This window comes from Hippopotamus amphibius, chromosome 4 (genome assembly GCF_030028045.1).
Source record: "Hippopotamus amphibius kiboko isolate mHipAmp2 chromosome 4, mHipAmp2.hap2, whole genome shotgun sequence".
NCBI classification, from domain to species: Eukaryota; Metazoa; Chordata; class Mammalia; order Artiodactyla; family Hippopotamidae; genus Hippopotamus; species Hippopotamus amphibius.
Window position 1 is genome coordinate 120,099,496 of NC_080189.1, and position 10,184 is coordinate 120,109,679.

Below are 10,184 nucleotides of genomic sequence, written 5' to 3' on the forward strand. Positions count from 1 at the left end.
AACTACTTAGTCATGCCTTTGAAAGCCTGATAAGTTGGGGCAAGAGAAAGGAAAAATTTATTTTTTTTCTCCCTACAGTTTATAATAACTGAAAATTGTTTAGTGAAATAATTAGAGATCACTTAATTCTAAATAGTTCATATATACAAAAGACTTAGATAACAAAACACATTCAGGCAACCACCCCTCAACATAAGATGTTAAATAACTTACAAGACTTCTCCAGTATGATTTCCTTCCCTTCTCTCTCAGAGAATCCTGAAAGAATTCCACCATCCTAAAAGTAGTGATTATTATTCCTGTGCATATTTTTATATTTTTATTACATTTTTATGTACTTGTCAGTTATACCAAATATTATATTTCATGTTCATGAAACTTTATATGATGGTATTGTGTGTGTGTGTATAATCTTTCTGTAACTTGGTTTTAGAAGTTTTTTGCAGAACACTGATTTATCCATGGTAGTACATACAGCTTTAGTTCATTCGTTTTAACAACTACATAGTATTTCACTGTAAGAATATCCTGTACTTTATCTGTTCTTTTATTAATGAACATTTAAGTTACTTCTAATGTTTTGATAGTATAAACAACTCTGCAGTGAACATTTATCATTGAGCTTAGGTTGTACAAAGACTAGTAAGTAGTAAGTATTGCCCAGCCCTCACCTTCAGTACTCTTCTTTAAATTTTGGAGAAATTCTGTAGTATGTGGCAGTGTATACTATATTTGCCTATTAGAATATTGCTCATGTAGTTTTAAATCATTATTTCAGATTCAGGTTTATTTTACTTTTAGTTTGACCCATTTAGCCCAACAATAGAAAAATGGTGTTTAATATATCTAGTTTATATTAATCTGTCTTTGTTAGAGTGAATTGTTAAGTCATGGTTATTTGAGGTCATTTATTTTTATTTCAACAAAATTTTTATATTAAATAGTAGTGCCTGATTTATTTTAAAGTAGAGAGATTTCATGATAATTGTTCAATAGGGCATATTTTACCCTCCTGTTTCATTACTTTAATTTGAATTGTGATATTTCACATATTAGAAATATTTCATGTTGATTGCAGGATTTACGGAAGGCTGCAGTCCTTATCTTTGCCAATAAACAGGATATGAAAGGGTGTATGACAGCAGCTGAAATCTCTAAGTACCTCACTCTCAGTTCAATTAAGGACCACCCATGGCACATTCAGTCCTGCTGCGCTTTAACTGGAGAAGGGTGAGTATGCATCAGTGTGAGGTCAGGTATGGCCTCTTTCAGATTTCTTGCAGCTTTTTTCAGCCAGCTTGTTTTCTTTGAATCTTGTTCCATTTTTGTTCTTAACAATAGTTTTTATATTGTGTCTCAGGCTTACAAGGTTGGAATAATTTTAGTCAGTTACTATTGTTAAATTACAATTTAACAAAGTTACTGGCAAATGTTTTTGTAACTTTTAGTATAAATGGAATGTTTCACCAAAAAAGGGCAAGAACAAACTTCTGAATTTTTTTACAGTCTAGATTTTCAGTTGTTCATTTCTTGCTTTTATCATTCATCAGCTAGGAGAAAACTGTAATGTCACCTGAATAAAAGTGGAAGCTTCAAAGAATTTTCACATTTTCTGCAAGGGCTTAATTAAGCCTAAATTCCCAGCTTTCCACAGAGTGTATCTCCTTTATTATCAGAAGTCATTTTGGGAGGCATAGTTCTAAACAACAGACATTTAAGATAAACGCTATTCTAATGTATTCCTCCTTTCTTGAGAATTTGAGTTTGGACATAGTAAGCCAAGGAGAACCCATAGTGTTATATATGGATTACCCAGTTTATTTCTAGGAACTTATTTATCTTCAAATCAAACTGACCTTCTCATTATTTCTCATACTAGAAATAGCTTGTAATCTAATAGCTATGTGTTGATTTTTTTGACCTATACTTTTAAAACTAGGCCATAGGCAATCCATTCTTTAGCATTTGGGAGAGTAAGGTGAAATTCCTGCTGTCTTTCTGTGGTGGTTTCAGTTTTAATTAATCTTAAGGCGGGGGTGGGGTAGATGTAGTCTTAATGGCAAAACCACCAAAGCTGTATCTTAAAGATGAGACTAAAGCAACTTCCCACAATACTCAACTGATTAATATAATTTTGTTTAATCTTCCACTTAAAAAGTCTACTTATTATATAGTGTTACCTGAATGTTGTCAGTTAAATGTATAAATAACTATTGTAGTACCAACATTTGCATAAGATTTTAAAAATAGTAAGTATGCTTTTAATTTTTAAGTATAAAGTTTTTCATTTTGGAAATACTTTTGTCTTCTTTTTCAGGTTATGCCAAGGTCTAGAGTGGATGACCTCCCGGATTGGTGTGAGATAACTTTTTAGCTCGAAAGAGACTCTCTATTTATTCTGTGACATGAACATTTTTTCCTAGTACCTTTGGCTGCTAAGGCAGCAGCATGTTTAATTTATAACAACACAAACCTCTATGAGCAACACTTGAATCAAGTGCAGCTGAACTGGAACATAAAAGATTTTTTTCTTAACTTTTTTTTTTAATGCACTAATCTTCAGTTGGATGAACATAATGTATAGCTGTTTTGAAGCAACAGAATTCTTCTGACTGCTTATTCTAATTATTCAACGACTGCCTTGTAAGAAATGTTTGTCATATGTTTAATGTTTACTGAAGTATTGTAATAACTTTAACAACCCGTTTCTTTCATTTTTTGGCTGTCCCCTCCCCCCACCAAGTAATTACTGGTTTGACAAAGTAGTAGTAGTAGAGGTACTGTTTGCAAACTTACCCAGCACTAAATATTTGCTCCCTCTATAAACCACCTATCTTTTGGACAGAACTTATTATAGAGAAAGAAATATGTCTAGAAGATATATATATATATATATATATATATATATAAGGAGCGGGGTGAAACATCTTGAGAACTGCCTTTAAATGAGTTAATTTCTGCCACATTATTGCAAGTCATGGAATAATTTTAAGTTTCTATTAGCATGGAAATTAAGTAGGCTATTTATCTAAAAGATTTAAGTTCACTTTTCTGCCTACAACACAGGATTGGTTTTGGTTAAAAACTAATCAAAGTAAAATATTTATTTCAAAGCTCAACTTTGATAGTACATATTTTGAATAAATCTGGTATTTTTAAGAATGTCACATTATTCAGTACATATATAACTATTGCGAGTTACTAAAGCATACCAGCACTAAAAATTAAAACAAGACACTTGGAACATATTTTACTATCAATTGCTAACTTTATTATCAGCAAAAAGTTCAGCTATTCCATTTGCAAATGCTTTGGGCAATAGCTAAAAGCCAGAGGTATAAACAATTCATTTTATTTGTTAGAACTTGCAATTGTGACTGTAATAGCATTTCTACCACCAGCAGTAGGTTACTTAAAAAACCACAGGGCTTTCCTTAAATCTGTTTGAGGTTGTAGTGTAATAGGCTTAAAACAATTGCCATTTGTATAATTATGCCTTATGTTCTAAAATCTTTTGCTGGATTATAGGAAGCTGCTGAATTTAATCATGGCTTTTAGAATATTACTATTGAGACTCAAGTTTAATACACTAACAACTTAAAAAAATTTTAAACAGCAAAAAACTCATAATCTTGCAGAAGTTTACTTATTGGATAGCATTAAAACATTTTCAAGGCAGTCGTCTAATATGAACAATAATCTAAATAATGCATACCTTAAGAGGGAGGACAAGTATTGTAATTTTGATCCTCTTTATTTCAAATGTGTGATTTTGCTATAATGAAAGGGATAAAACATACATAGAGAATAATACTTTATTTTTGCAGTATTTTTATTTCATTTTGGTCAACAATAGGATTCAGTGTTCATAATATCAATACCTATTCAAAGTGATACTTAAATTTTAATATTTTTTAATCATAAGTTGGTTTAAATTTTGCTGTTTTCAGGTATACTTGATTTGCTATATTTAGTCTAATTTAGTTGAATGTGGTAACATTTTTCTGATTTCTGTTTAGTGAAAGCACACCCTAGAACTGGAGATAACCAGAGGAAAGCTTTCTGGGCTTTGGGAACTAGTTGTTCATTAACCTTGTTTTGAACCTTTTTCTTAGTGATTCTGTACCAGGTAGAGGATAAATTTTGTTTTTAATGTAACATAATCAAGAACATGAGAGAAAAGCAGACAAGAATCAATATGGATGCTTTGTGGTGTGTATGTGGTGGTGGGGGCAGGAGAAATTATGAAAATACCATTTACCTAAAGCTCACTTTGCCAGAATTTCTATCTTGGTTGTATAGTTTACCCATGAATACTGAGGATAATTCTCTGAATTCTGTCCTGAGGAAAGTCATATTTAATACTCCTGTATTTGTTCTTATTATGAAGTCTTTCTTCTTGTATCTAACAAGGTTGGCTGGCTCCATTTTCTTCTATCAGATTATATGGTTATTTTTTTATATTACCACATCAGCATTATGTTGAAAGTGTTAACAGTTGATTGTATTTTGTCAAACTACTAGTATAGACTCAAGTTTTCTATTTGATTTTTAAAGTACAATTTGTTTTATTTTCTAAATCCTTTTTTAAAAACACTGTTTTTTGTTTTGGCTTAGAAATGATGTATATTAGCTGTGCGTTGAAGATGAAAGTAATATCCAGCTAGGTTTTGTGCCAACGATTGGGAAAAAAGTTCACTTAGAAAATTCATGTAAGGCTTTTAAAAAGTGTTTTTTAGGTTCTCGTTAGATATTTCCTCTTATAGTAATATGAAAACTGATTATCCTTTACTCCAAGAGAATGTTTTGACCCAAGCACATATCTAACACTAAAGCATTGATTCTGACATTTATTGCAGATCCGCCAACTATAAGATATTGTCTGATGAAAAATGTAAATTTGTGATTAGTGCCTTTATTCATATTTTGAGATAAGTTCTCAACTTTGTATTATACCTGTTCTTCAGGAGTCATATTAGCAGCTAATAAACAGTGAAATAGTTCAAGTTTCACCCTCCCCATCAATTCCTCAATTGCCTAGAGAAGTTTGTAATGTGTGGTGGAAAGCAGGGGACCCACCCATGTTACTTTTGGGAGATTATTCTACATTTTGTTTTTAACTTGAGGTTAAAGAAACTAAATTTTAACAAATGTTTTGTTACAACTAAAATGTAACTGCTACCCTTGTAAGTTCAAGGCATTTTTCTTAATTTTGAACATGTTGCATTCTTCATATTTAAACCCATCTTTCTTATTGAAGCCTATCTGAGAACTCTTTTAGAATTAATAAGCCCTTTTATATGGGAACATTCTGCCTATTTTGTATTGTTAGTGTAATTTAATTACTTAAAATTTGAAATAATATATAATCTTTTGAATAACAAGATTAAATACAAAGTTTTGCTTTTAGGTTCTTTGTTAGTATGCTTAAAGGTATAATTTTATTCTATATTCATTAGAGGAATGATAATAAATTGAAATTTCATCGTTAAAAGTCATTTTTAAAATGGATGCCACTCCTGTAGCTGTAGTCATTTTGATTAAGCATAAAGTAATTTTCATTATCTATAGCATAAAGAGAAAATAATTATTTTCCTATGGAAATAGTGAATGATGTAAGCAGTGCTGTGAACATTCTCTGGAGAGTTATGGGGAGTCACAAAGCAAATTTTAAAACAATAAAAGCTTTATTTTTTAAAAAATATTTTTGATGTAGTATCCTAGGACAAACTATAAATGGAATTGTCTCTGACTAGCACTCATTTAATTCTTAACTATGTAAAACAATACCAGTAGAAAAAATATACTGGTATTATACCTAGAATAGGTGAATTCCATTGACATTTATCTTTGAAGACCAATTTTATGAGCCTAACTTTTCATCTGTGTTTTTGGATCCAAAACATTTCATATCTAGTTCTGTTCTAAAGGATCTTTTATATTTTGTCAGGGTAAAGTCACTTCAAGGTACAGCATGATGACTTGTATCTAGTAGAACATTGTGCTGGCCATCTAAAGAAGTGGGTTTGAATCTTAGTTTGGCCATGACCTGTTTGACCTTAGACAGTTCTATCTATGGCCTTCCTACTGTTTTGTATCAACTAGTAGCTGCTGCTCCACTTAAGTTGAGCTAGTAGTTAATGATAATGCAAATAAGAAAATAAGCCATATTGCTATTTAATCCACTTATAAAACACCAGTGTGTATTGGAAATACTCTCTTCTAGAAAATACCTTACTTATTTTCCTGGCTTTTACTAATTGGATGGAAGTGGTTAGTTTATTCAGAGTTTATTGGCTTTAGACGCTACCCCAAACCCCAGTTCTGTTTGACTTTCCAGTATTGAAGGGATAGTACAGCCAGGATGTCAATATTTTACAAATGTCTTTATAAATCTGGAAGTAATTTATATTCAAGGTTAGTTTTTTCAGTAATGTCTCATCCTTACTCATTTAGCATTACTGTGAAGACTGAAATCAAAAAGCCAGGTTCCCTAAAAGTATTTTTTGAAGAGTTCCAGGTAACCAGAGCTACATAGTGAAGGCCAATAAAAAAAATTTTTTTTTCAGTTACTTTGTTTTAAATTTAAAGTAGAAAAATATTGCATTCTGCAGACCTAAAATCAGCTTTAAATGTATAAGGCCTAGTGAAATGTTTGGGAAATGTTAATTGGAGGTTTAGAGGCATACCTAGAAAACAAAAGTCAAAAAACTTGATAGTAAAGATTAATGTGCGGTAGAAAATCTTCAATAGAAAATATGAGTGAAAATAGTGAATTGCCCCCATTCAAGGCACTTAAAATTACTAGAAAATTCAGTCTTTTACTGTAGAATTGGATGGCCTATATTGTTTTTAATGTGGCCAAAGGACTGAAGCCTGATCAGGTTTCTAGAATTTGGGAGTGTAGTCACAGAGTGGCACCTTTTGCATTTTAATAAACCAGTAATCTACCTTTTCCCCTAGAAATGGAGAAATAATAAAATGTGCTGTGCATAATCTTTTGGACTAGAAAACAAAATTCTAGAAGAATGGACGTGTTCTCTTGCACAAACTTGTAAAAATTTTAATTAAAAAATTACCTCATTTTTCAGTCCATAAGGTGCTTTGCTCCAGTTTATGGGATGTTGCACAATCCCATAAAATTCCCCTTTACCCAAACTGTATTTGAAATAATCAAAATTCACAACCAAAGGATAGCATTCCTTGGAAATTTTGTTTTCATTTACTTCTGTCTACCACTAGCAAGGTTAACAAGATGTAGCAAAAAAAAAAAAAGATGTAGCAGATCCACATACCGTCTTCATTAAAGCACATGGGCAAGTGCTTAGTATTTAATCAGTTTCATTAAAATCAAGGTAAGGGAAAGGAAAAACCCTAAAATTTGATTGATTTTATTATACTGTGAATATATTTCCATTGGTATTGGTGAGATACCAAGTGACTATCAGTTGATGTTGGTTATGTATAATTTACTTGCATATTTTGGCCCTATTCATAAGAGACTATAATCATTTTAATCCTACATTTTCCTTCAGGAAATGCAGGGACTCTACAGCCCCTATTTTGTTCTCTTGGAGTAAACCGTTCAGTGTAGTTATGGAAACTTTTCATTTTGATTTTTTTAGAACGTTGAGCTGCTATTTCATTAAAAGTGTGAAATAAAATGACGGTTATTATATTTTCCAATTATGTAATAGTTATAAAATTTACCCTGTTCATCTATTGTACGGCGCATGGTTAAGAAAACAAAAACTAAAAGCAGTTACAGCCTTGCTCTTCCGTTTGTTCTAGTCAGGATATAATGATTATACGTACACATTGCCATCTTAACATAAATTGGTGCTTTAGAGCATTAAAGAGGAAACAGCAGGCCCTATATAATATACTTCTTGCCTCAGAATGTAAAACTACATTCAAGTGTCTATATTTATGTTCATGTTCATTTCTTAAATACAAATCTTAGTTATAAGCTTCAGGCTTTCTGCAAACATTGTAACAATATCTTCGCTAATCAGCTTGGTCAAATAAAGAGGATGTTAACAAGGCCAAAATTATGAATTGGATCTCTCTGGGGGCCCCCTGGTATTGTACAGAGGAAAAAAATGTCTTTCATGCCACAAACTGAGCTTCTTAATCCCAACCAAATAACTGAGATGTGTGCTATTGGTTCAATACATAAGCATTAATAAAATTAAAAGAGCAAACAGATTAACACATTCACATCATGACTTCTTGAAAGTGGTAGTGGTTGAGAGCATGTTGTTCTGATGGTGGGGTCGTTTAAAAGACATGTTTTAAGTTTTTAATAGCTTTATTAAAACTGTTGTAAAATGCTTCTATATGTTAAGTTTAGGTTACTGGTACTCATGATTCTTTATTTCTGCAATTATGCTGTAATGAGTTGCTTGCATGCCTACTTACCCAAGTGAAAGGATGCTGTTTGCTCTGGAATGTTCATCTTTTAGACAGGTTTTGGCTCATGTGCAGTCATGGTGCAATACAGTGTAACATTCATTTGTTTTCAGTCAACAATTTTATTTTTGTCATAATAAATAATTACTTTTCCAATATGTTGTTGTTGTTGTTGTTTGTTTTTTAAGATTAAATTTTGTTTTAACAGTCTTGCTGCAAGTGATAGAAACTCACCTAGGCAAACAAAGAGAGAGGAATTTTTATGATTAAGAATGAGGTGCTGGGCTGGCGTGGAACCTAAGGTCAGGGATACACCTGGACTTCTGGAACACCCTGGGACTGGAGACCCAGGAACACTGAGGAGAAACCAGGAACTTGTCTTTCTCCTACTCTCTCTTCTTTCTCAGTCTTCTTCTAGACTGGATTTTTCTGTTTCCTAGTCCCATGGCAGTTAATGTCCAAGTTTAATAGCTCCCATAGTTTTATCTTTGTACAAGGGAGAAATCAGATTATCACAGGTTCTTAGTTACAATTCCGTGTTCTGCAGAGAAAACTGTTCATTTGCCGACATTGGATCAGTTACTTTTGCTGGTTCAAACACCTGTGGCCTAGCAGAAGTTACATTTACCAGAGAAGTGGAAGCCCTGAGTAGTAGGAAGGCAATTCTAGTGGGTATGTGTGTTATAACAGGAAATATATTTGGTTTTTGTCCCCTAGTCCTGGTAAAGAGCTCCTCAAACCCTGGAATTTCCTGAATGATAGGAGTGTCTTCTGTTTTTCATAAGGTGCCCCTTTTGACCTTATGCTAATGAGTAACTTAGGGTGGGGCTCCCAGATAGCCTCAGGATGAGGCGGGTCACCTGAAAGATCAAATGATTGGAGGGTTGGAACTTTCAGGCCTACCCACCAACCTCTGGGAAGGGAAAGTGGAGCAGGCTGCCACTAATTGAGCTCTGAAAACTCTTTAATCAACGAGATTTGATGAGCTTCTGGATTGGTGAATGCAGCCAGGTGCTGGGAGGATGGCGCACCCAAGTTCCATGAGGAATGTCCTTCTGGACATTGCCTGTGTACCTCTTCATCTGCTCTTTTGCATCCTTTATAATAAACTGGTAAATGTAAGTTAATGTTCCTGTGTTCTGTAAGCCACTAGCAAATTAATTGAACACAGGGAATTTTGAGAATCTCCAGTCTATAGCTGGTTGGAAGCACAGGTGACAAGCTGAACTCTGGATCAGCATGTGAAGGGGAGGGGGTGTTGAAGTTTTGCTGGACAGCCTTTAAGCTGTGGGATATCCTAGTAAATAGTGTCAGAATTGAGTTAACTTATAGGACACCCAGTCAGTTTGTGCTGAGAATTGGAGAATTGCTTGGTGGTGTTGGAAAAAAAGCACATTGGAGTACCTACTCCATTGAGAGATAATTGGGATAATCTATATACATTGTACTTTTTTTTTATATACATTGTACTTAAGTTGTGCTCTTATTTAAAAAGTTGAGATGTAATATAATTTGTGTGGAATAAACAATTTTCATTATATTCGTTACTTGGATTCCTCTAAAGTAGTGATTTTTAACTTTTTTTCAAAAACCTGAGAATGTGGTGAACAAAATCTATGTTGAAAAATTACATATATGTACAAAGTTCAAATTTTATATGGAAGTTTAGAAATTTCAGGTACTTCAGTTTAAGAGTTCCGCTATGCTCTAGGACTTCAACGGCTAAACATTACAATTTCTTTTTGTGTTTTTTTTTTTGACCACACCACACA

At 32.9% G+C, this 10,184-nt stretch overlaps 1 protein-coding gene across 4 annotated transcripts in view; it reads left to right on the forward strand.

Moving 5' to 3' along the window:
* ARL5B (ADP ribosylation factor like GTPase 5B) overlaps positions 1-8,561 on the forward strand; it is a 33,623-nt gene extending 25,062 nt beyond the window's left edge. For all 4 annotated transcript variants that reach the window (XM_057731792.1, XM_057731791.1, XM_057731794.1 and 1 more), the window contains 2 exons: positions 1,079-1,230; positions 2,318-8,561. In XM_057731792.1, coding sequence (XP_057587775.1) covers positions 1,079-1,230; positions 2,318-2,366 — 201 coding nt within the window. In that variant the 3' untranslated portion in view covers positions 2,367-8,561. The remainder of the gene's footprint in view (positions 1-1,078; positions 1,231-2,317) is intronic.
* The last annotated feature ends 1,623 nt before the right edge of the window (positions 8,562-10,184 follow it).